This window comes from Crassostrea angulata, chromosome 4, assembly GCF_025612915.1.
Source record: "Crassostrea angulata isolate pt1a10 chromosome 4, ASM2561291v2, whole genome shotgun sequence".
In the NCBI taxonomy this organism is placed as follows: domain Eukaryota; kingdom Metazoa; phylum Mollusca; class Bivalvia; order Ostreida; family Ostreidae; genus Magallana; species Magallana angulata.
Window position 1 is genome coordinate 34,053,339 of NC_069114.1, and position 27,600 is coordinate 34,080,938.

The following is a 27,600-nucleotide window of genomic DNA, read 5'->3' on the forward strand; positions in this document are numbered from 1 at the left end:
ACCAATTACTCTCCTTAATTTCATATCTAAACAAATCATAAATTCTACAGAGTGATAACTTCCTCACTCATCCATAGTTATTACAATAGATTGAGATAACAAGGCTCTCAAAACTCTTTGAATGTCATACTTTGATGAAAGTACTTTAAGTGATTGTAGTTATCGTATTGTCCCCTGTCGATTTCAATCAACAACTTCGTCGCTTTCACTCTGGTCACGTGTTTCCGTTGCTGACATTTGCTCGTCATCATTGACAGGAAAATTCAAGAGAAAAAGTGCGCGGATATTCTCTATATTTTCCTGTGTTGCATCGTCTGCCTCAACAGTGATTATTGGTCGAAGTTTCAGATCCAAGGGTCCAGTAGTAGTAATAGATGCTGGATACTTATTTTTAATAGCGGTTTTAATATTATTACATTTATGTATTCTAAGAGTGTCATAAAATTTTCTAGTTTTAATTTCAAAATTTGTAAGATAATCCAGTTCCTTATCTTTCAATAAATGTTCATATTTTATTAATAGGCGTTTCAAATCTCTCATGATATTCTTGTCGGGATTTTCTGGTAATTATACATAAAAGTTATCGTCACTTAGATCTTTAAGAACAAGGGTTTTATAAAACGTTTTGTCCATACACACAATTGCTCATCCTTTATCAGCTTCCTTGAGAATGATTTCATCTTCATTTTGTTAGTTTTGCAGAGCTTTCTTCTGTTTGACGCTTAAATTATGTTTAACCGGTTTTCTGTTTTTCAATGACGATTTTGTAGTTTTCAGACTATCAATCTTAAATCCAGTAAGCGCTAGTAAATAGAAATTTTGGAACTGTGCATTTTCTATTTTATTTTTTTTTTCATTATATATATATATATATATATATATATATATATATATATATATATATATATATATATATATATATATATATATATATATATATATATCGGATCGGAAGCATCAGATCTAATATATAGATACTAAGCCAATAAACTGAATATATAAAGCACTAAAAATGACTAACGACACGAACAATAGATATTGTCAAATTTTCCGGACAACAAGTCCCTTCTTCAGGACAAAATTTAAAGAAATACATTACATGGGAAAAACAAAGAAAACAAAATCTAGAGCTACTACTCAAACTACTATAGAAACTATAAACAGCACAACTACATTATAAACAGTTTTAATTCACATTCTTAAAGGAGGTTTTTGACAATGCGTCCAATCGCTCTGAAATAATCAATCGACACACACCTTTTGGGTCTCGATGAGCATGTATCCAAATAGCAACCATTAAAACTTTTTACCTTTCTTTGGGCATATATCAAAATGGAGAGATCTTCTTTAACATATCAAAAGATTATACAAACGATTCAAACAACTTGACGTCCACAATGTTTATTACTTACTACTATATATTCAATAACAACTGTCATCTGATCAACAAAAGTCATGTGATCAGCGTAGTTTTTCAGCCTAAACACGGAAGTGAGAATATCAAAGGCTCCTTTTATACATATATTTTTTTTCCCTTATGGACCCAGTAAGTCTTGTATTATCTTGGATGGATCGCTGCATCGTGATGATTTTATACCAATTATCTCCAAGTAAAATGCATTGGAAATCGGGTTTTCAAAAAATGTTTTATTGTATTTATAAACCTTTAATTCTTTTAAGACCTAATTGTAGCTACATTAATGCATTATAAAGGAATTTTTTTCTAATTTTTTGTTAAAAATTATATCATATATGAAAAACAGTTATGCAAACTAGGTTCAAGTTAGCCTAAAACTAGGCTCAAGTATATATCATAATAATAATTTGCCCTATAATTGACTTTGTCAACAATTATAGAGTGTTTCCGTTTTAATATTTACGTGAATAAACTGAAACATTCGTCATAAATAAATAAATTTTCTGTTCTACAAGATGTCTGTGTTATTCAAATATTACTTCATTACATTTTTCAATACAGTTCATGCATACACAGAGCTGATTTGAGTATGTTCAAATGTGTCAGATGGGTATGTGAACTGTTGAACTTAATTAATAGATTTACATAGATTGTGTATTTCATAACAAAAGTAAAGCAACACTAACGTCATGTTTTTAGAAGCTGCTTGGAATGTCATGAAAACTATCGACGCGTTGGGAACTCTTGTGTAGATAATCTGTTTTTGTTATTTTTGTTATCACTTTTTTTTAATTTATACCCGAAAAACGAAATATTAAATGTTTTGCATTATTCATTGACAAGAATGTTGGCCGGGAACTCATGGGACAGATTGTATGGACAACTGTCTTTCTAATTTTTACGGCAGATTATGCTAAGAGAAATGTGGCTGTGAACCATGTGATAGAGTCATAGGTAAGTACCTCTACAATACACCTACGCAAATAAATCAATGATGTTTAATGATTCAAGATCCGAGAACTGCCAATCTACAATATTGCATGGTTCAATGCGCCTTTGCGTTAATACATATGCAGTATTAGTTCGACAAAAACGTTTTAATTTTTAACATTCCAATAAATGCACACTGTGACATGAAACAAGCGTACGCAAAAATTGTCACTTTATACTTTTTTTATTCATGTAAAAAAAAGGTAGTGGTGGCGGGTAGGATGCAGTTGAAATAGAGAATGTGTGACTGGAATTTATGATTTGTTTTGTACAAATGTATCTGATTACTTCAATACATAATGATGATATATTGAAAATAGTCAGCGAAATTGGAGATCCAGTTGATGCGATTCGGTGTATTAGTGATTCTACCAATTATCTGCAGCTGTTAAGTACGCCACAGTTTAAAACCATTTAGTAAGTAGGAACGTATTTGACAGCTACTTGTAACGCATTACACGGGGCGAAGGGCCGCTTTTACAGTTTCAAACATTGCTAGTACAGTGGACCATGATTCCAAAAAAAAAATATAATTAATTTCTAGAAAAGTAAACATCAACGAGAATTATCGCGAACATAAAATGGTATTGAAGAGACGGGAAAACCGTAAGTATAGCTTACAAAGTCAGTTGTTATCATCATGACACATGTATATCCTCGAAGTATGACTCAGGGATATGATTTTTCAGCGGATCCACTGATCATAGCAGATTTGAAAATCAAAATGTCCAACTAAGAGATGAGAACAGACTCACTATTAAATGATTTCTTTTTTACTTCTACTACTTACACAGCTGATGCTTTTTCTTGTTGTACATTCATATTTTTTTTATCATATTACACTAAGGAGATGGTTTCTTTCAACTGTCATATGTTTTAATGATGAATTGAAAATAATTCGGATAGAAAACACCGGGTTCCTCTTAGGTGTGCCATTTAATTCTCTGTAGTTGTATGACATGAAGTAAATACTCGACGTATATATATGTTCGTTAAATGTAATTAATGTATGTAAAAAAAATGTTAATTTTTACTTGTATTTTATCAAGTTTCTCAAATCATCGGTAATACGAGGGTTGTCCCAAAATAATGTAGACAGGACACATAATTCATAATTTGTTCACTGCAATTTCATTAGACTTCTGTTTTCTTCAATGACCCTTTAGCAAACAATACTGAAAAATTCAAATCTGTATTTTATTTATTTCTCGAGAAAATAAATAATTATCAACAACAAGTTTTGTCAGGCGGCGCAATGTGCGACGTCGAAACTTTCCAGTTTTACGTTGTTGCTAAACCCTCCACATCGTGTTACGATAACATTTACGTTTTATTTCCGAAAATGTCTTAGAAAAAATATCATCTTTGAACATGTACCCTGAGTGCACATTCAACATATATTTCTAGTTTTTTTATATATATTTTCTAAGTACAAACGATCTGTCGGATCCAAACTTGTCCTGTATTACTTGTTGTCTAACGTCCGTCTTACCGAAATGTGTCGTTCTGCATTTTGACGTCCATTGATATCGTTCTGGGTTTCTTTTTTTTCACTTATTGTCATCATACTTGTTCAATTTTTTTCAATGTTGTTTAATTACTTATTCACAAAACGCATTTCTAATCGATTTTGTTAATTTCATTTACTTCCAAAGCCGCTTAGGATTATTTTCATGGTTTTTACAAAATTGTATCTATTACTGCTGCGCCGCCTTAAACGTTGACATCGTCATTTTATTACGAGTTAACTTTTCAACTTGTCACTAAACGCGCTATAAAATATTTAAAAGTTTTGTTATAGCCAAAACATTTTCTCAGTAACTAATAGAATTATTATCAAATATCAATGTATGTTTTATTTGAATTTTTTCATTCAAAAAGTACTTTTCCTCGCAATTTTCATTTCATTATACTGATTTTAACTTTTTGTTTTTGACATTGCGCCGCATGTCGAATTTCTGATCGAACGTGCTTTCATTTCACTAATTTAATCTCAAACAATATTTGATTTTAAAACATTATTTGAATGTCTTGAACCATTTGTGGCACAAATTTCATCTTCCTTTGTCTTCGATCAACTGAATAACGCCACTTGTCTACGCTATTTTGGGACAACCCTCGTATATAGAGAATATATAAGAATAAAACCATGTCATCGCTTTTTGGTATAATAAAGGTATCACGTACCATTGAATAACATATAATTATTTCCGTTTTCAAATATCAAATATTCTGTGTATATTTTACATGTATATATTCTAAATTATGTATGTAAATAGTATTAAATGGTCAACACAAACACGGGTTTGTTTAATGTTTTGATATATCCCCATTGGTATAAATAGTTTGTCATAATTGATTATGTCAACAGGACACACACACACATCCACACATTTTTTGTAATTATCATTCATACACCCAAGGAGAGTATTGAATTTATTCAAAAGAGCCGAAAAGGTACGTAGATCGCAATACTTTATTAAGACAAAACATTCCACATGTATTGCTTATTTGTAATTATAACAGAAAAGTAAGCCATTTTAACGTCAAGATTTCTATTAAAACCTCACAGTGCTGTTCAAACTATCGAGAACTTAGTAATTCTGATTTTTTTTTAAACTTCAAGGTAATTTATATTTGTAATTTTTCTATCAACTATTTCTTTTTAGATTAAGGTAGAATGTCCCTCGGATAAGAGAGATAACTTCTGTACAAAATAATATCACTGTTTCTGTTAACTTTTATTGAGGCATGTAACAACAAAGGAGGTAGTGCTGGGTCCCAATTTATGTTGGAAGGCGATACACTTATTTAAATTCAAATATAAAAAAAAGAAATTTGAACTTATTGATAGGTTGTATGAACTACTGTCCTCTTTATTTCTAAGGAATATTATGCTCAGATAAGTGTAGCTTTGAATTATTTGATAAAGTCACCGAATGTTCAAAAGCAGTAAGTGAGTATTTGTACAATATAACAACGGGTATCGATTTATTTTCAGTTTTGTGATGTGTTGATCGATATTCTTAGAGAACTGTACACCATTGCTTGCGTAAATGATGATAAGTTGTATTTATTTAATCTTTTCTGACATTTTTTTTAATGTTAATCTCTATTTTCTTTTTACATTATTTTATCACTCACACTATGACTTCACGCATTTTACTCGTTAAACATAAGAATTGTGACATAATTGTATTTTGCCGACAGCAATTTTCCTTAAAGAATAAAAACAGCTGTAAATATCCAGTAGATATAGTCATATTCATTGGATATAAACACCCTGCTAATGTCCAAATAGTCAGTAAATAGGTATACTTGTAAGTTCGAGTTATCGGGCTTTGAAATTGTGTATCAATTTACTCAGAGAACAATTCTGATATGAAACGCGTCAGTAATCAAATGCTGCCGGTCAAAAGTTTCACTGACTTTCCACAAAACGCAAATAACACGGGAAATATTTCATATATACATATACAAACGCTGTCTTGATAAAGAACCAAGTATTTTTGACGTGATATTGCACAGAAAAAAACACAGAGATTTAAATGATTGAAACTTTGAATTAATCAATTAATTATCGGGTAAAATTTTTTGCAGAGTTCATTAAGGATAAATAAAAGATATACTTTTCAATGAATTTTTACCTTATATCCTAGTATTATTTTTCTGGGGAAAGAAAGAAAAAATGTTTATGCTGTTGAAATTTCATCAGGATATTTTACCTCTAAAAGCTATCGAGATATAAAGATATGTTTGCATTATTTCTCTCATGGGGATGGAACTTTCGCAATCTTTAGAATAACCAGTGCACACTATCTAAAGTAGTATCTAAAGTAAAAGAAATTCTCGGGTTTTTTTAAACAAGATAAAATATTTGTTTGTTTTAAAATGATGAAATACGGAGACTTGAGTTAAAAAGTAATTCAACCCATTATACAAAGTTTATCTTGTAATATACTCTTTCAACAATTGATATGAATAGGGATGTTTGTTTAAATGATAAAGATTTAATTTGATAGGAAATTATTTGTTTGGTTTCCATTTGTTTTGATAATGACAACAATTCATTTTGAGGAAGGAAAATTTCCTTAATACTGATCAGAATATGTTTGACTACTTAACTAAAAACTAAAAAAAAATAGGTTTCTTGGGGGAAAAAAACAGAATGGAGATGTCTCTCGTTTTTAAATGTCTTTCTTTTTTATTATATCTACAGCTTTTAAAAACTTGACGTCCACAGTGTTTATTACTGATTATTATATATTCCATAAATATGTCATGTGATCAACAACAGTCACGTGATCAGCGTCCTTTCTCCGCTTAAAAACGTAAGTTACAGTCTCTAGGGATCGTTTGATACTTTGTTAAAAAATAAATTAACAAGTTTGATAAAAAGTTCACACTTCCTGTAAAGACTAGCGTGTCTTTGAAACACTCTGTATCGATTGTTAAGGAAATTTGATTTATAATATACAATTGTATTTTGACCCTTGGGGACCCACTAAGTCTGGTATCATCTTAGAAAGACTGCTGCTTCATGATGTTTTAATCCAATAATCTCCAAGTAAAATTCAATTTATAAAATTCATCGGAATTTTGAAGTATTTTTTTTTTATATTTTATTATATAAACATAATTTCTTTTCAGGCCTTGATGTAGTTCCACTGCTGCTTTTAACGAATTGTTTTTCTTCTTCAAAGATGAATTATATTCAATTAAAAATTCATGTTTTGAATAACTCCAGTGTAATAATTTGCCCTTTAGTTAACTTTGTCAACAGTTTTGGAGTGTTTCCGCCTTAATATTGATGTAAATAGATTGAAACATTCGGCATAAATAAATTGGTTTTCCGACTTAAAACATGTGTGTGTTTTTCAAATATTACATCATTACATTGGTAAATACAATCCATGCATCCGCAGGGCCGACTGGAGTATGTTCAAATGTGTCCAATGGGTATGTGAACTGTAATAATTATTGAATAATCATTATAATAAATTTATAACAAAAGTAACGCAACATTAATGTCAAGATTTTTTAGAAGTCGCTTGGAATGTTGTGAAAACTATCGAGAAGTTGGAAACTCTTGTGAAGGTAATTTGTTTTTGTTAATTTTGTTATCAGCTATTTATAATATATTTATTCGAAAAACCAAAAAATCATTTTATTTTCATTTTCGTTGTCAAGAATGTTGGCCGGGTACTTATGGTGTAGATTGTAAGGACAACTGTCCTCCTAATTTCTACGGCAAATTATGCTCAAAGAAATGTGGCTGTGAAGCATGTGATAGAGTCACGGGATGCTCAAAAGCAACGGGTACGTTTTTATGCAATGCACTTACAAAATGCAGACAAAATACAATTTTATTGTAATTTGAGGTCAGCAAGTGGTTTAACTATTTATTAAAGATTAAATGTTCCCATCCTGTCGGATATTTGACGGTTCAATGCGCGTTTGTGATAGAAAATAGCCATATTTATATAGATAAAACAGCTGCTCTATTTATATAAATTTGCATTTTGACATGCAGTAAGTGTACGCAATATGAATAGGCGGATTGTGTTGTTTTGTTTTTTTTTGCTGCAATGTGGTGACCTTAATTTCCTATATTCTATAATTATTCTATAATAATTCTATATAGAACTCTGTATTACAATCAAACATAGTAGAAAATACACATAGAATGTAAATATTTGTTACTACATGGAATTATGATTGCTTGATGAAAATTATGATTTGTTGTCTAAAATTGCATTAAGTTTCGCTTATTTGAATTCATAATGATGATGAGTAAAAATCTGCGAAATTAAAGAAATTTGTATTCATTTTTTCCTTCTCTTGTGTTCCTGTGCATTTGTGCTAATCTAAATTATCTGCAACTGTCAAAAAGCCACAGTTTATTTTAAAATGAGTAGAAACTTAACGAGCAGTAACTAGAAACATTGTCCGGGTTGCAGAAAAGTTAAAAATTTACTAAACTTAATTTATCAAAAAAGGACGCTACAAAGGTGTCTCAATTTTATGACAATACATCACAACATGAAGACCACTTCTGATTTTTAACACTATCTCCATTGGCACATTCTTCAAATAAAACGGTAGCAAAACAGGATTTACAACCTATATCAGATAATATAAAATCAGTTAGAAATTATTCAAGATTACATGTAGTAGTGGACAATGCGCAAATCGTTTTTTCTTTACCACCCGAACATGAACATGAATTTAAGTACATGTAGATAGATGTATGGGTTTTTTCATATTGTTCTTTGTCAATAAATCAGATGAAAAGGGTTAATTTGAAAACTGTCTTTTTCTTTTTTTTTTTAACTTCTGATACGTGTGTATTTTGTTTTTCTTGTAAGTATGTAAAGAGTGCTAGTTTTAAAAGAGATAAAAAAAAAACGTAACCGGTATTCACTAAAATAACTATTATGATTTTGTCTTTCTGATAGGCAAGGATCCAAGTCCAACGAACTCTGCAACATGGCTTACTTTGTCAGCCTTGGCATTTTGTTTTGTGATATGTTTCATTTTCTCTCTAGGAATCTTTTTTATGCTTCGGTAAATAAAAAATCTTATGTTACTCATTTTGTTAAGCTTAAAAACGCAATAATGTTGTATATTTCTACTTCGAGATATTTATATGGTTTATATATTTAAATTTTCAGACGAGTGCGAGCTAAGAATCCTACTAATCGGAACAAATATGGTAGTAAGTCATTTTTTATCACTTCAAAAGAAATGCTTTCTTCAAAAATGTTGAGAATAATTAACAGCTTTCCTGTGTTTAACAGGTTCCAAAATTCAAATGGCTCCATTAGAAAATAGTAGATATAGTATATCGGTAACGCCGAGGACAATTGATTTATCTCAAACGAATGACACAGAAACAAGCTACGACAAATGTCAAACTACAGTTTCAAACAACATGACAGAACCAACCTCACGAAATGCTTATGGATGTGACGACTCTATGGATGGAGCATACAACATTCTAAAACTTACAGTGTCGGATAAAAATGACCACATGCAATTCCCGAATAACAGCTCACCTCCTTTGGAAATACAAAACATGACAAACGTAAAAGAAGATACATCTCAGGTGGCGTCCTCAGTTTCAAACATTGTTAAAACAGAGAAGCATGAATCAAAACCTTCAATCCGTCGCGAGAAAAGGAAACATCAGAAGGAATTATTACGGGCACTGGATGAATTTAAAACGGGAAGCACTAGAGATAGGAAAAAACTTAGGTATAGCTTTACAAAATCAACAGAACTGTTCTGATATATACTTCACGCATTATTTCCTCTTTGTGAATTGATATTGATATCAAATTACAGGAATGTTTTTATGAAATGACTTATGTTATATGCATAACAGTAACAGTAACAGTGTTCACTATTATGAGAACATCAGGTGTTTTAAGGATGTCCTATGATGCTGTTCATAGACATTATATCAGATTGGTACTTGGATGTGCATAAAGTTAATGAATGTGAGAAAAAAAAGTTGGATTGACTCGTGATTCATTTATATTTTTCTCAAGGATCAAATTGGTGGAAAACATGGTTAATTAATGTAAAGTATAAAGTACCTATCTTGTCATCGAAAAAAATGGATCTCTCAAAACTGTACTTCATCTAAATATCACCATTTTCAAACATATGATAGCAATTGTTTATACTTTGTAAAGACATCGTTTACTGTATTGTAAGACATTTCGTTACGTTTTACAAACTAAGATGTGTTTGTGCTTTTGTTGAAGATCATTAAAAACAGTTTATTATATAGGAAATAAATCATTTTGATCTATGGAACAACATTTTTATTTTCAAATTTTATCAATGTAACGATGTATACATAACTGATACAATAAAACAATAAATGTACATATATAGATTTGAGCTACTAAGAATGAGCCATCACCACCCTTACAACATTTAAAGAATCAACGAATAAATAAATAACTATATGATAATAGGAAATTGAAGTCTGATAGCGAAATTTTAACAGCTGGTGCAATACAAACAATTCCTTTGTAACATATAATACTAAAATCTAACACATAACATATCTGATTTCCAAACATGAATTAATGGAAACAAAACAGAAACATTATTGCGTTGTTAAAACTTACAATGCACCATATTTTTTTAATTGTAAAACTGTGCAAAATCATACAAAGCAATGACTCTCCTTAATTTCATATCTAAACAAATCATAAATTCTACAGAGTGAAAACTTCCTCACTTATCCATCGTTATTATAATAGATTGACATAACAAGGCTCTCAAAACTCTTTGAATGTCATACTTTGATGAAAGTACTTTAAGTGATTGTAGTTATCGTATTGTCCGATGTCGATTTCAATCAACAACTTCGTCGCTTTCACTCTGGTCACGTGTTTCCATTGCTGACATTTGCTCGTCATCATTGACAGGAAAGTTCAAGAGAAAAAGTGTGCGGATATTCTCCATATTTTCCTGGGTTGCATCGTCTGCCTCAACAGTTTCTGATTCTTCTCCGGACCCTACATTTATGGTTGGGATCGGCAGAAGACTAGACATATCAGGTGTCTGAATCATTCATACGTTTCTGCGTCGTTCGCGACCATAGTTTGGATTATCTAATTCTTCTTCGTGAAGCATCTGCTGAAGAGTCATTCCTTTTGCCATGGCGCCTTTTCTTCGTGCTCGAATTTCTCCTAACTTAAGCAGCACGTCATCTTAAAATAAAGGCAAAACAGAATAAGTTTATGATACAACAGTGTTTAAAACTTATACCAGGTATTACGATAGGACATTTATCCTTCATATATTAAACAAAACATATAAACCCTTCAACCCAATCATAAATTATAATTCATTCCGGTTTTTTTTAATATGAGAAATGATATCATTGGATATGTTTTACTAAAGACAAAACAATAATAGTTAATTAGCTCTCAAATTTAAAAATAGAACATTCACATTTTGTAATAACAACATTTAAAACAAAATGATGATTATCGTTATTACAAGATATATATTAATTTACAAAACACTAGATCTACTTATACGAACAAAAGCTGCAATAATCATTTGCATATTTCTATGTTAATTAATTTCACAATTAAATGTGGTGTGCTACAATAAAAACAAATTCAATGGAAAAAACTTTGAATATAAATCCAATACATGGTTACATTACTGAGTATTTCAACAATGCAGATAAATTTAAAACAACTATATGTATGCAAAGCGTCAAAACAATAGAATACAGCATATATTTCAAAATATCCCAATATTAAAATACTGTAGGTAGGCGCCATTTTTGTCCCATTGCAGTCCCCTTGATTTGTTTGTAAAAATATCCATCAAAATGAATTGTGTTGTTTTCCAAAATAAACTTTATTGAATCTAAAATGAAGTCTAGTGAAAAGACTCTCGGAATAAGCTCTGGGTGTTTTTCTATCCAAAATTTTATAGCTTGTAATCCAAAATCATGCGTAATATTTGTAAACATGAATAAACTAGTAACATCAATTATTATACTTTCATGTGAAATACTAAAATCTGTTGGTCTAGACACAGTTGATAATCCGTTCTATTACCCTCAGGGTTAGCAATACACTTGGCAACGGGTAGCACAACAAATTGTTACATGCGCGTAAATTATGCGTGTTCGGTTCGCCGTAGAATTCACGTCATTTCTGAGTAAAAGCAGTAATAATTTCTTTTCAATTAAGACATTCAGTATAATAAAATAAATAGTGCCTGTTTGGGAGGATAACAGTTGAAATTGACTTCCCTCTCGAAAACCATTGTCAACTTCCACTTCGCGTCGGCTAACAATGGTTTTCTCGGGGGGGGGGGGTGTCAATTTCCACTGTTACCCACCCAAACAGGCACCATTTGTATAATAATACTAGAAGAGACTTTGTGTCTGTTGTTTTAGGAATTTTGTTACTAGGAGAGATTTTGGGTCTGTTGTTTCAGGAATTTTGTTGAGGAAATCCATGCTATCCCGAATGTAACTAGGGACTTTTTCATATATATTCTTAAGTAAGATGTCCACAAAGTTGTTCAGTCTATGTGTTGGACATGCTGGGCTCGCAACAATTGGTAAAAGTTTCAGATCCAAGAGTTCAGTAATAGTAATAGATGCTTGATTCTGATCTTTAATAGCGGTTTTAATGTAATTACTTTTATGTATTTTAGGAGGTCCATAAAATTTACTAGTTTTTACTTCAAAATTTGTAAGATAGTCCGGTTCCTTATCTTTCAATAAATGTTTATATTTTTTAATAGGCGTTTCAAATCTCTCATGATTTTCTTGTCGGGATTTTCTGGTAATTTTACATCAAAGTCATCGTCACTTAGATGTTGAAGGACAAGGGTTTTATAAAAAGTTTTGTCCATACACACAATTCCTCCTTCTTTGTCAGCTTTCTTGAGAATCATTGCATCTTTATTTTGTAAGATTTGCAGAGCTTTTTTCTGTTTGACGCTTAAATTATGTTCCACATGATTTCTGTTTTTCAATGAAGATTTTGTAGTTTTCAGACTATCAATGTAATATATATATATATATATATATATATATATATATATATATATATATATATATATATATATATATATATATATATATATATATATATATATACACCACATTTTTTCAATGCATGTATTAAATGTATTGGATTATGTTTATTTTCACATGAAAAACTATATTGCTCCACAATAATAGCTATCGAGTTTATTGTTCAAAAATTATAAATTTCTTTATTTTATAATTTCAAAAAACAACTGATTGTATATTAAATGTAATTTTACACTGTATCAAAATCTACTCTTCAAAATCACACCACTATTTCTCTACAGTACCAGTATGACATTCATAAAATAAGTGATCAGTATCCCCTTCATCTATTCTTCGGAAGCTGCATACAGCAGAGTCTGCTAAATTTTTATTGAAAAGATATTTATTTGCAAAGACAATCCCAGAGGGGCCGAGCTCGTTTTAACATTAATTTCAATGTAACCATAAATAAAAAAAGGGGTCGAACTCTGACCCAGATAAAAAAAACTATCAGCTCGCTTCAAAAGCCTAATAAATCAATTAATTTTTAAAACACTCGCAATATGCATGTATTTTTCATAAAAGTAATGTCTGAGATACACTCATGCAAAATTTCAAGTTGATGGGACCTAAAATAGCGGAGATATACGTACGTCATTATTCTCTCGAAGTCGCCAGTTTATTTTTACTCGGACATTTACCGGTCCAGGGCTCACGATGGGAATTTGCCTATGACAACAGCAGTGTTGCAACAAGTCGACAAACATTCGCAGTAATTCTTTAAAATCTCACATCAAACGTATGCTAACATCCTTAAATTCCGATAAAATTCCTTAAATACTCTCCAAACTGAACTTTTATTCTGCAGCCACATCAACTTCTGACCAGACCGGCCATTGTGAAAGCTAATGTAAAACTCAGTTTCATTGGTTAATATTCCTGATGGTCCAATCAGAATCAGTCTTTCTCGAAGACGTCAAAATGGCTGGCCCTGTCAGAAGTCAATGTGGTTGCAGAATAAAAGTTCAGTATGGAGAGTATTGAAGGAATTTTATCGGAGTTTTTGTATGTAAGTAGCTTGCGTTTGATGTAAGATTTTAAAAGATTAGTGCGAATGTTTCTCGACTGGTTGCAATACTGCTGTTGTCATAGGAAAAATCCGATCGTGAGCCCTGGACCGGTAAATTTCCGATTAAAAATAAACTGGCGACTTCGAGAGAATAATGACGTATATCTCCGCTATTTTAGGACCCATCAACTTGAATTTCGGCATGAGTGTATCTCAGACATTACTTTTATATAAAAAAAAAATACATGCATATTGCGAGTGTTTTAAAAATTAATTGATTTATTAGGCTTTTGAAGCGAGCTGGTAGTTTTTTTATCTGGGTCAGAGTTCGACCCCTTTCTTTATTTATGGTTACATTGAAATTAATGTTAAAACGGGCTTGGCCCCTGTGGACAATCCTATAAAGTATTTGATATTGCAGCCAAAGCAGTTTTGATCCCTGTGTAGACCTAAATTGAAGTTTAAAAGTTGATTTAATACGTACAAATGTAATTTTGACCCTTGGGATCCGCTAATTCTGGAATTATATTGGACGATTCGCTTTATCATGATGATTTTTTATCAATTATCTCAAAGTTAAATTTATAAATTCATTAGAGTTCGTTTTTTTTAATATTTGATGATCTTAGTGTGGCTACGTACATTGTAGCATAAATTTCAATTTTTTCAAATGTATTATACATGTATATTGATTAACCTAGCAAACTAGGTTCATGTTTGTATATCTCAAGTACACATACTGATTTGCCCATGTATTGACTTTGTCAACAGTTATGGAATATTTCCGTATTTATATCGATATGAATAAACTTTCGCCATAGTTTAGTATGTTTTCCGACATGAAGCATGCATGTGTTCTTCATATTTTCAATCATTATATTTTTGTTTATCATTTATACATCCACGGAGATGACAGGAGTATGTTCAAATGTGTCAGACAGGTAAGTTAATTGTGAAGGTTATTTGAAAGATTTTTATATTGTTTTTATACTTTATACTTAAAACAAGTAAGGCAACTTTAACGTCAAGATTTCATTAGAAGCCTCTTGAAGTGCTGTCCAAACTATCGTCTTGTTGGGAGCTCCTGTGAAGGTAAATCGTTGTTGTACTATTTGTTATCAGCTTATTCTTATTCATATTTTGAAAACAAAAATATATTTTTTTTCCATTGGTTATTATCAAGAGTGTTGGTCAGGAACTATCGGGATAAATTGTAAGGACAACTGTCCTCCAAATTACTATGGCAGATTATGCTTAGAAAAATGTGGCTGTCAACCATGTGATAGAGTCAAAGGATGCTTAAATTTAACGGGTAAGTACTTCTACAGTTATACAACTGCAAAAATGTAAATTAATTTTGTTGTGGGGAACGGCTGTGAACACATTTTCACTTCAAAAGTGCTATAAGAAATGAAATGAGCCATTTTTTCCTTTATTTGGACCACATTTTAGAAATAAGACATAATATTAAAGCCATTACGCTCTTTTGAAAACGGAATAAAAGTGCATAATTAGGTACTTTATGCGCACGTGTTCAAGAAGGCATATATGTATTTTCATGTGATATAAATCTGGAGCCACCAAAATTGTTTAATGATATAATCAAGCCGAAAACTGTCCATTCTGTCAGATATTGAACTGTGAACGGTGCGTGTGTGTTCACAAATAGGCATAATAAGATCGACAATCATGTTTGGCTTTATTCCTATAAATTTGCATTGAAACACAAAATAAGCATGAACAAATATGAATACGCCGCACATTCCTGTGCATACAACAGCGTGATTTTAACGGATACAATTGTTACTGCAGAAATCATGAATGCTCGATTGGAATTCATGATTTGTTGTCTATAAATGTATTAAGTTGTGATGATAGCGGTAGAAAATAATGGAAAATAATGCGCGAAATTGACGAAACCGGTATTTATGTAGGTTTTTTTCTCTGCTGTAGTGTTTCTGGATATTGTGTTAACCCCAATTATCTGCAGATGTCCTAAAAGTCAGTTAACCGTCCAGTTTTAGGGAGTAGAAATGAATTGGACAGTAACATTACCTGGGGTTTAAAGCAGTAATAAACTCGGTTAATCAAAAATGGCTTCAGAAAGATGATTTAGTTTTCATGGCAATACTGCACAACATGGAGAACACTTCTGAAATGATTTTTACTAGATATTCATTGGCGCATTCTTCAAATGAAACGGTAGGAAAAATAATTTACAACGTATATCGGGTAATATGAATCTGTTGGTATGTCAGGGTTAGTGGTTGAATATGCATATAAAGCAAAATCCATCATTTACTTTTCTTTACAATAGGAACTTATAAAAAGCATTGAAATAAATAAACGCATGTTTTCATACACAGTGTCTTTTGTCAATTCATCAAATGAATACTAGGGTTATTTTTAAATGTGTCTTTAAATATGCCTAGATTAGATAGAATTGATAAAAAATTCTATTTTGAAACTTAATGTGGTTTTTTTTAGAGTACTTATTGAAGGAATTTCTTAGAATTAATCAAATTAATATTAGATCTTCCGATATTTAACGGAAAATAAGTTACATGCATATGATTTTTACTTTCTGATAGATAATTCTAGTCCGGCGAATTCTGCATTATGGATTACATTGTCCGTTTTGGCTTCTTGTATCGTACCCTGTTTCATTTTTTGTCTAAGAATCTTCTGCATTCTAAGGTAAACGCCAATGTCATTTATCTAATTTTGTTTGATTTGAAAATGAATACTGATTGATATAATTCTACTTTAAAAATATTCAATTGGTTCAGGAATTTCTGTTTGCAGACAACGGATGCTGACTAAAAAACCTTCTGATCTGGATGAATATGGTAGCAAAACATTTCTAATAATCACTTAAAAAGCATTATTGTATTTAAGAATGTTGAGAATAATTATCAGCAATCCTGTGTTTAACAGGTTCCAAAAATGAAATGGCTCCAATAGAAAATAGTAGATATAGTATATCGAAAACGCCGAGGACAATTGATTTATCTCAAACGAATGACACAGAAACAAGCTACGGCAAATGTCAAACTACAGTTTCAAACAACATGACAGAAACAACCTCACGAAATGATTATGGATGTGACGACTCTATGGATGGAACTTACAACATTCTAAAACTTACAGTGTCGGATAAAAATGACCACATGCAAATCCCGAATAAGTGTTCAACTCCTTTGGAAATACAAAACATGACAAACGTAAAGGAAGATACATCTCATGTGGCGTCCTCAGTTTCAAACATTGTTAAAACAGAGAAGCTTGAATCAAAACCTTCAATCCATCAAGAGAAAAGGAAACATCAGAAGGAATTATTACGGGCACTGGATGAATTCAAAAAGGGAAGCACTAGAGATAGGAAAAAACTAAGGTATAGCTTTACAAAATCAACAGAACTGTTCTAATATATACTTCACGCGTTATTTCCTCTTTGTGAATTGATATTGATATCAAATTACAGGAATGTTTATATGAAATGACATATGTTATATACATAACAGTAACAGTAACAGTGTTCACTATTTTGAAAACATCAGGTGTTTTAAGGATGTCCTATGATGCTATTCATAGACATTATATCAGATTGGTACGTGTATGTGCATAAAGTTAATGAATGTGAGAAAAAAATGTTAGATTGACTCGTGATTCATTTATATTTTTCTCAAGGAACAAATTGATGGAAAACATGGTTAATTAATGTAAAGTATAAAGTACCTATTTTTTCATCGAAAAAAATGGATCTCTCAACACTGTACTTCATCTAAATATCACCATTTTCAAACATATGATAGCAATTGTTTATACTTTGTAAAGACATCGTTTACTGTATTGTAAGACATTTCGTTACGTTTTACAAACTAAGATTTGTTTGTGCTTTTGTTGAAGATCATTAAAAATAGTTTATTATAAAGGAAAAAAATCATTTTGATCTATGGAACAACGTTTTTATTTTCAAATTTTATCAATGTAACGATGTATACATAACTGATACAATAAAACAATATATGAACGTAATATATAGATTTGAGCTACTAAGAATGAGCCATCACCACCCTTACAACATTTAAAGAATCAACGAATAATGAAGTCTGATAGCGAAATTTTAACAGCTGGTGCAATACAAACAATTCCTTTGTAACATATAATACTAAAATCTAACAAATAACATATCAGATTTCCAAACATGAATTAATGGAAACAAAACAGAAACATTATTGCGTTATTAAAACTTACAATGCACCATATTTTTTTAATTGTAAAACTGTGCAAAATCATACAAAGCAATGACTCTCGTTAATTTCATATCTAAACAAATCATGAATTCTACAGAGTGAAAACTTCCTCACTTATCCATAGTTATTATAATAGATTGACATAACAAGGCTCTCAAAACTCTTTGAATGTCATACTTTGATGAAAGTACTTTAAGTGATTGTAGTTATCGTATTGTCCGCTGTCGATTTCAATCAACAACTTCGTCGCTTTCACTCTGGTCACGTGTTTCCGTTGCTGACATTTGCTCGTCATCATTGACAGGAAAATTCAAGAGAAAAAGTGCGCGGATATTCTCCATATTTTCCGGTGTCGCATCGTCTGCCTCAACAGTTTCTGATTCTTCTCCGGACCCTACATTTATGGTTGGGATCGGCAGAAGACTAGACATATCAGGTGTCTGAATCACCCCTACGTTTCTGCGTCGTTCTCGTCCATAGTGTGGTTTATCTAATTCTTCTTCGTGAAGCATCTGCTGAAGAGTCATTCCTTTAGCCATGGCGCCTTTTCTTCGTGCTCGAATTTCTCCTAACTTAAGCAGCACGTCATCTTTAAAATAAAGGCAATATAGATTTAGTTTATGATACAATAATGTTTAAAACTTATACCAGGTATTACGATAGGACAATATTCATCCCTTATATTTAACAGTACATATAGATACTTTAACACATCCATTAATTATAATTCATCCGGTGCTGTTAGGTTTTTTTTTAATTATATGAAAAATGATATTATTGGATATTTTTTACTACAAATAAAGTACATGTAATGATAATTAAGCTAAAAAATCCTAAAATACAACATTCACATTTTGTAATTACAACATTTCTAATAAAATAATGATTATCGTTTTAACAACATATTATTCTATTACAAAATACTAGTTTTACTAATACAAACAAATTGTGCAATAATCATGTTGCATATAACTATGTTAGTTAGTTTCACAATTAAACGTGATGTGCTAAAATAAAAACAAATCATATGAATAAACCTGGAATATATATCTAATACATGGTTACAGTACTTCAACAATGCAGATAATGTTTAACACAACTAGATGTATGCAAAGCGTCAGACACAAGAGAATACAGCATTAAACAGTCGTTCTAAAGCTGTTTAAAAATAGGCAAAAATTACAAATTACAGTGAAACTCAGTTAAAATTAAATCCTTAGGACGTATGAGTTTACTGTATCTGTAATCGGTCGTATCCATATAAAGTGTTTGCGAAAATATGTAAAGCGAATCAGCAATATTCTCTGGACTCCAATGCTGCGCATTAAAGTCTCAAATAACTACATAATATTATAAAAACTAAAACTATCTGAACATAAATATTAACATCTACTTATGTGAAAAATCATTTTGCTTAAAAGAAGGAAATTAAAAAAACAATTCGCTTTAAAAGATAAACAGCTCGTTAATTTTGACATTATTAGTTAACAGATTCGCTTGTTCTTAGGTTTATTTCTTGATTAAAAGATAAACAGCTCGTTAATTTTGACATTATTAGTTAACAGATTCGCTTGTTCTTAGGTTTGTTTCTTGATTAAAATTCCGCATAACTGTAACAGTTGGGTTTTTTTTCTAAGAAGGTTGTATACGGGGCTGAGGGGGATTTTTGCACTCGATATATTTTCGCTATAATTTAACACTTGGCGAATTCCAAAACAAGTTTTAAATAACTGTGATGATGAGAATTATACAAGTTTCTATGCGATTTCTAGACGGGAGAAACCATTTGCAAATGTAGAAGAGTGAAATAAACAAATGGCGAAAATAACCGTGTAAAAAAACAAGGTAAGAATTGACATTTCCTAAATACGAAATAGACACTGTACATGTTCATCTTCGCTGAATTCGTAATTTCCTACAATTGCACTCGTACAACACGCATTTTACTATTTTTACATTTACTGCATTGTTATCAAAATGTTATGTAATCAATTAGGAGATTAAAAAACAAAAATTAAAAAAAAAATTGCTAGTATTTTTCCTGGTTAGAGGTAAAAGAAAAAACAGAATACAGATTAGAAACACACATGGCAATCCTGAAGTCTGCTGCACAGTATAGTGCGCCTGCGTACTCACGTGTCGGAATCAACGGGATTTGAATTGCGAGCGCGCCTGGCGGCTTCTTGCGCCTGCGCAGCAATTCGAGCTCTTAAAGTATTTAAGTCAACTGAAATACAACCAATGGCATCCTTGAAATATTTCATTGCATGTTATATTTAAACAAAGCAGATTTGTTTGCCATTTTAACTTTTTCAAAAGTTTTGAAAACTTATAATTTGTAACTTTGAAAAAATCAGTAACGTTCGATATTCAGATCATGAAGCAAATCGAACCATATGAGATTTTACATATTGCATTTTATTAATACATGATTTTTTTACGCTATCCTTCAGTGAACAATCTAGTCGTTTTTTGCGCTTCTACAAGGCATTAAATAGATTAGTGAGAAATAAATTGATAGTCATAACAACATGCTAATAAGTTATGAAACGCATTCAAAGTTCGACTAAATGTTTATATGGTACAATACAATAGAATGAAAAAAAAACGGAAAGTATGATATGATCAAACAGAGTAATCATAAATGAAAAGAGTTTATACAGAAATAATAGCATTTCACCAAGAATTTTAGTTTGCAAAAATAGAATGTGGTCTCATACTTATTCCATCTGAAATAGAAATAAACAGAATTGCGTGTACGTTTAATTATGTCATATAACGCTAATCTAATCAGAAGAATCCACAACATAATTTCCCTCAACTTATTTCAAGACCAGCACATGTGTTTGCGAAAGTGCTTGTACAGTATTGTATAATATAAAAATACAATACCTTCCGCTGGAAATGTAAACAAAATAAATCACTTAGCTCTGGAGGTTTACTTCTAGCTTATCACTTGACAAACAAAATGAGTCGACTTTTACATCAAAATAGCGTTGACGTAATAATAAAAACACAATCACAACTACGGGCAACTTCCCATCAATTGAAATTTCTAATTTCAAATATCACAAAAAAACTCAACCATAGCATGAACATTTACCCAACCCTCGATATGACTAAAGTTACCTCTTTTTTCCTCTCGTTGCTGAACCAAAGTATCAGTGTCTACTTTCTCGTTGCAAACTTCACAGATTTTCTCCGGCAGATTCTGAGTCTCTTTTGGCGTATTCCATTCTCCAAGGAAAGAAGGATTTTGGCAAAACTTGCAGAGCATCTGTCTCTCGACTAGGACACCTAACAATAAAACAAGTTTATTTGAGTTATAAAAGAAGTCACCCTATATCTGTTTGAAGAAAAGCTGTTGTTGATGTTTTGGGGGTTTTAGTTTGTTTGTTTTTTAAGGGGGGTGGGGGTTATAGGGTTTAGAGGGGGTGGTTGTGATTTTTTTTATTTGGGTTGGAGGTGGAGGATCTTTGTACAATTCTGTTAAACAGCTAAAGTATAATAGGTTTAGTACCTTTAAATGACTTAATTATTTCTTCAAAGTCTTGTAGAAGCGGAAGAAGTATTGTCCACATTGCCGCTGGCCTTGTTGGATAATACATTGGGTCTGGGCTGTCATCTCTTAACTCATACTTCAAACTAGCACCCTTCCCTTTTGGGCCATTTGTATAGCTAATCATCAGTACAGCGTCGATTTTATTGTGTCGAGCTAAAATACCGTTGCTCCAATGTGCTTTGAAGGTAAGATTATGCTTCTCCACTTTTTGTGCACCAACACACAAAAGCTCGAACAAACCTGGCGGCATGTATTTTGGAAATCTCAATAAGGCAGCTACCCTTTCCCGGTCGTTGTGGTCTTCCCATAATGATGTCACCTCTTCAGGTTCCTCTGTGTTTCTAATCCACGGTATCAATATTTTGGAAACATTGTCGACATTTTCAATTTCAGGGCTGAGATTATATGTCATTTCCTTGGTCTTTTTTGCAGCGGGATAACCTATTTTGAAACCTCGAAGAAGTATATCTAACATGAAATTGAATTGTTCTTTCATATCAGGGGGAATAAGGTAACCAACGATGGCACGCAAAAAGTCTTTGTCCATTACTCCTTGTTGCAGCAACTCTCTCTTGTTTCTGTCAAATCGAGTCTGCGAAAATCCCATCTGCTTGTAAGTATCGTCAGTGGCAAAGTCAACTTTTTCTTCGAAATCATGACGATATATATTACGTAGTAATTCAAACAGCCAGGCTGGGCGTATAAACACATAGTTACAAAGAACGGGTGCCGTGGAAAACCAAAGCACCTTGCCAGTCACATGAAGGTATTGCGTAATGTCTTTAATTTGTTTTTTCATTCCAAACTTTGTTGTTACCTCCTCGACATACTCATCCCAAGGCATTATGGGAACCACCATCGAATTGGATTTCTCATCTAGATAGTTTTCGACATCAACCCAGAATGTCTTTACTTTGTGTAAAACGAGTGGTAAATTATACTCCGGAGTTGGTGGGAACTGGTTTTCGTCTTTTGCGATTAGTTCAATGCTTTTTCGAAGCTGGTCAAACCCTACAAACTCTGCTGATGATGTAGCTATGACGTCAGATTGTACAGTGAAAGTATCTGTAAAGATCAATAGCTTCCTATACGAAAACATCCTCTCAGTAAGAGTTGGTGAGATCTCTGACTTCTGGGATATGTGATTAATTCTTTCATTAAGAATACTTTCGTGGTAGTTTTTGAATTCGGTCATCTGTTTTTTCACTTCAGATTTTACTTCCTTGATTTTCTCCTTTGACATTTTGTCACACTGGGTTCCAACTAGCACAACCTTTAGACTATTTGTCTTTGCAATCATCCAATCTAGCCAGCATCCTATCATGTCGTTGAATTTTTGCGGAGTAAACTCTTTCATGTTGAAAGTTAGTAAAGCAACCGAAGGTTGTTCAAAGAACAAGTAGTGTGGAAACTGGTAATAAGGATGTCCACAGAAATCCCAAAGGCAAAGTTGAAGGGGACGAATTTCTTTTTGCATCTTTCCATCCTCTTCATTTTTGACTTTCATTTCACAGTCAAGCACTAAGTCGTAAAGATCAATTCCAGCAACACTTTCATTTAGATCTTCTGCCAGCCTTGCTTGATTGTCCACCATAGATTGAATCAGACTTGATTTTCCACTTCTATGCGATCCAATAACCAAAATCTTCATTCCACGGTACACGGGTGTGTTCAGTCGAGCCTCCTGAATATATGCTAATATAGCATTTTGTCCAGTTATTTCTGCTGGTGGGAAGACAAGCGGATTGTCGTCAACTATTAACTCCTGGTTTGGATTCCGTTCTAACTCTTTCATTGCGTTCATATTGAGAATTTTAATCTGATTGCTACTCAAATCCAATTTCTCCGTCATTCGTAAAAGATGACCAGGAAATACTGTAATTTGATTGTCCGAAAGATCAATTTCCGACACATAGTGACGATTGTGTAATTTAATGTTGAAAGCTGGAATCTTCGTTATTTTGTTTCGACTAGCATTCAGTGTTTCCAAACTCGGAAGAAGCAAAACGTCGGTTGGAAGAATTGATAATTTGTTGTTAGAGATATCCAAATCTCTAAGCTGTTTCATCTGCCGAATTTCAACGCCGATATCCTTAACATAGTTATTTCTGCACCGAAAAATCTCCAGCCTTTTCAGATGACAAACTTCCTTAAAAACTGAAGTCAATTTGTTATTATCTACGACTAGTATCTGGATTTTACGTAGTTTATCCAATCCATTCAGACTATCAATACTGTTTTCACTGAGATCAAGCCTTGATAAGGATTTCAATTTTTTGAGAGCCGGTGGAACTTTTGTAAAATTATTCGTATTCAGATTTAATTCCACTAAATGTTCTAACCTTTTCATCGACTCCGGTAAACTTCCATCGGACAACTGGTTATTACTTAAATCAAGTTTTTCAAGCACTACAAGTCGGTCCGTTAAGTTTTCGGGGATGGATTTCAAACACAGTCCCGGAACCATCAGTCGTTTCACTGTCTCGGCAATTTTCTGTACGTTTTCGATGGTCTCATTTCCAAGGTCAAGAAGTCGGACCGACACCGTCTTCTCCGCTGATTTGGTTGGAAGACGCTGGGGATGCAAGTGACGCGCACCTTGGTATCCTAGGTGTGCCATTAGAGGAGGGGCTAGGTTTTTTGAAATTTTAACACGGCGAGGTTTCTTTTGCGTTGCATGCGATGCCGTCTGCAACGGCTGTTTACGCCTGTTCATCTTGACGCCGATCTGATGTACTCGGCACCGTCTGAACGCTTCTCCTCGCAACGTTTGGCTTGAAAGGGTTGTCGGTAATGTTAATTACATTCTGTAAAAAAAAAAAAGTAAATAAAACTGTTATCAATGAAATCAAAAATAAGCCTCGCAAGACAACAAAAGGGGAAACAGCATGCTCATTTACAGTAAACTTCAATTCAGTCAAACTTTAAATTGGTGGTCCCCGTCTTTAAGTCTGTTTCAGGTGTTACCTTTAACATACATTATGCGGTTTTATCACTGACCACGCTAATATGTTTGTATAATTCTGTCAGTAATAACTTTATCGGGTCATTCGTTCACAAAGATAATTTGAAACTTTGAAGTGCATATAGCTTACACAGTTATTTCTATTCAAAGGACATTTGGTCTACTTTGGGTTGTTTTTTTTTCCTTCTTTTTTAAATTGTGGTTTCTCCATTCTTCCTTTAAGTCATGTATACAGTATCAATGCATTATATGTTTATACGAACGTTTTCTGTGCATTCAAGGTACATGTATGCTAATGGCCAGGTGCTCTTCAACAAACTCCACCCTTACATTTCAAGTTGATAAGAAGTGTTTATCACAAAAACATATAAAAAATTTTAAATAGTTTTATAGACATTACAAGTTATATACATATAAATAATTTTTTTAAAAACCTTAAAAGCAACAACAACAAAAATAACTCAGTTCCAAGTAACCAACTATCTGTCGCCTCAAATTTACTAGCAGATCGCATTATCAACTCAAGTACATTAGAAATATGGAATTCACAGACAAAAAGACTTCCGTGACAGACCTTAATAGTGATTTCTTCTGATAGAGCAATTCACATCCCCGTTAAATTGTCAAATCAAATTGAAAATTAATGTTTACATTCACAACATATCAATATAAATGCAATGAAATCGGACCAAAAGGTAGTTAATAATTCATTGAAAGCCGTGATGGAACAATCTTAATTGTGATCTTATGAGGACTTGGTACGGAATACAATTTTATGCCTCGATGAGCTGGTCTGGTCATGTTTTTATCTATGTCTGCAACTGTCTAAATAGTAGAACTTTTCAATATTTGAACGTTTGGAATGAAATAGATGTCAATTTTTTTGGCTAATTTGAAATGTAATGTAAGTGAATATTATTTTGATTCCAGTCTTCTTTTTAACAAATTCACGCTACCGCTACTATTTTCATAATTTTATTTTAAATGCGATATTTTTTAGCTGCTTATTTTGCTCCTCAATTTGTGGGCAGAATATGAATAAGACTACAGAAAAAGTTAAATAAAAGTACCTATCAACACGCAAGACTGATTGAAAATAAACTTAACAGAAGAAAAAACCGGTGTTCTTTAATATGTAGAGTCAAATAGAAAATTACATTGATTGGCATTTTTAATTTACGTTCAATACCGAAGAAAGTATTGAATAAAAGATCCTGTCGATGCCATTGTTTGGACAAATAAATATTTTAACTAACAGGTTTGTTGTTAAAAAAATACAAAAAAGTCCTTGTTTTAGCTATTAAATGACTGTACTTTACTGGTTGTGAGTCTCTTAAGAATTTAAATAATTACAAATTTGAAAAATATCTCACTTGAAAAGAACTATTTGAGGATAAAATTGTTTAACAACCATAAGTAGTGTAACAAAACAGCAATTAGCGTGCAATTATGAATAATTAATTTTTAAAATATTTATTCTTCCTCTTGTTGCTCAGGAACGGCTAAATCAGTCAACTTCTGTCTCAATTTACCTCCTTATCGAGGAGTTCTTTTGTTAATTGGAACCAACCCGGAACCAGGTAATATGCAAACAAATAGAGGAAACGATACACAAAAATTGTTCACATCATAAATTTAAAAAGTTGTTTAAAATCATTAATTAGTTATTTATATTTACAATAAATTGACAACGGTGTTTGTGATTAGTAAATTAAAATATCATAATGTTTCACGCTTACGTGATTAATCGAATCCATTTCCATGATATAGACACGTCAATTCCTTATTTAGTAAGAGTTTGAAGTTAATTTATTCCAAACAACACTCCATCTGTTGACCACACGACGACGACAAGACTTTTAAAAGTATCCACAAGAGACGGGGTAGCGACAGTAAGAAAACACTCTCTCCATTATCCGGTAATCCTTAACCAATCCAATAACGGTATACCATTGTGGCTCGGTAGCCCCCAGACAAGATCATTGTCAAACTGCATTTAAATGGACAAATGAAGTGCCTTAAAACAAGTCAATCGAAGGGGAAAAAAACTTTCAAATAGTGACAGATATTTAATACACCAAACAGGGTTCCTTAGCTTTAATGCACATTGCATTGCAAGGATACGTGACCCTTCTTGCTCAATACTTAAACCAAGACGTCTGAAATGAACTTCGTACGAAATTACTTATTTTAATTTGCGTAGGACTAGTGCAAATACGAAGATCGGGCCACGATCGATAGTTAATATCTCAGTTCAGTCGGGGGACAAAGAAGAGGGAACCAATATTTTGGTTTGGGATATCGATAAGTAGCCAATGTATTTATGTCAAAGTAATTAGATTTTGTGCTAAGTCGTTAACTGGTTATACAAGAATGAACAACAGTTACTCTGTGTCGGCCTAACTTTGCTTCATGCTGTACTTTCTATTCTTATTCAATGTTTACTTAAGAGCTGAAGAGCTCAGTTTCGTTAAGAAAGACAATTGCGTTTAAGACCATTTCGTAAGAAATACACATGGTTAATCACTTCTAAATACGAATAGTTGCCCATTGGCTTTAAAATATAGGATTTTTCGATACCGGTGTGTCAGTACAGGTATTCAATTTTAACTACTTGAGATATACCCTGTTTTCATATTCAACATTTTGAGACAATTAAAATATTACGAAAATATTATTAAAATTTATCATAAATCTCGAAGTAATAGACATAGTGATGTCGATTTCGAATGTATGTAGCCAGATTATCACCATTAGAGATGTGATATCGC

General features: G+C 32.2%; 3 protein-coding genes across 14 annotated transcripts in view; 2 read left to right on the top strand and 1 right to left on the bottom strand.

Annotated features, from left to right (window-relative positions):
* Positions 1 to 197: 197 nt before the first annotated feature.
* The window catches only part of LOC128179816 (probable serine/threonine-protein kinase pats1), a 38,616-nt gene continuing 11,213 nt past the window's right edge, over positions 198 to 27,600 (bottom strand). For 4 of the 12 annotated variants that reach the window (XM_052847437.1, XM_052847440.1, XM_052847439.1 and 1 more), the window contains exons 2-4: positions 21,823 to 24,671; positions 21,432 to 21,599; positions 18,466 to 18,891 (exon numbers count right to left, since the gene is read on the bottom strand). In XM_052847437.1, coding sequence (XP_052703397.1) covers positions 18,533 to 18,891; positions 21,432 to 21,599; positions 21,823 to 24,580 — 3,285 coding nt within the window. In that variant the 5' untranslated portion in view covers positions 24,581 to 24,671 and the 3' untranslated portion in view covers positions 18,466 to 18,532. Of the gene's footprint in view, positions 319 to 10,277; positions 11,140 to 18,465; positions 18,892 to 20,389; positions 21,032 to 21,431; positions 21,600 to 21,822; positions 24,672 to 26,568; positions 26,902 to 27,600 lie in introns of those variants that run through there. The other 8 variants (XR_008243143.1, XM_052847444.1, XM_052847438.1 and 5 more) reach the window with 8 other exon arrangements.
* LOC128179820 (uncharacterized) lies at positions 7,230 to 10,071 on the top strand. Its single transcript, XM_052847451.1, has 6 exons — positions 7,230 to 7,366; positions 7,452 to 7,504; positions 7,598 to 7,726; positions 8,866 to 8,974; positions 9,082 to 9,125; positions 9,208 to 10,071. Exons 1-6 carry the CDS (start codon positions 7,272 to 7,274, stop codon positions 9,696 to 9,698), a joined length of 921 nt encoding a protein of 306 aa, XP_052703411.1. The 5' UTR covers positions 7,230 to 7,271; the 3' UTR covers positions 9,699 to 10,071.
* LOC128179819 (uncharacterized) lies at positions 14,878 to 18,314 on the top strand. Its single transcript, XM_052847450.1, has 6 exons — positions 14,878 to 14,987; positions 15,086 to 15,138; positions 15,230 to 15,358; positions 16,638 to 16,743; positions 16,852 to 16,895; positions 16,984 to 18,314. The coding sequence occupies exons 1-6, from the start codon at positions 14,893 to 14,895 to the stop codon at positions 17,472 to 17,474; spliced, it is 918 nt and encodes a 305-aa protein (XP_052703410.1). The 5' UTR covers positions 14,878 to 14,892; the 3' UTR covers positions 17,475 to 18,314.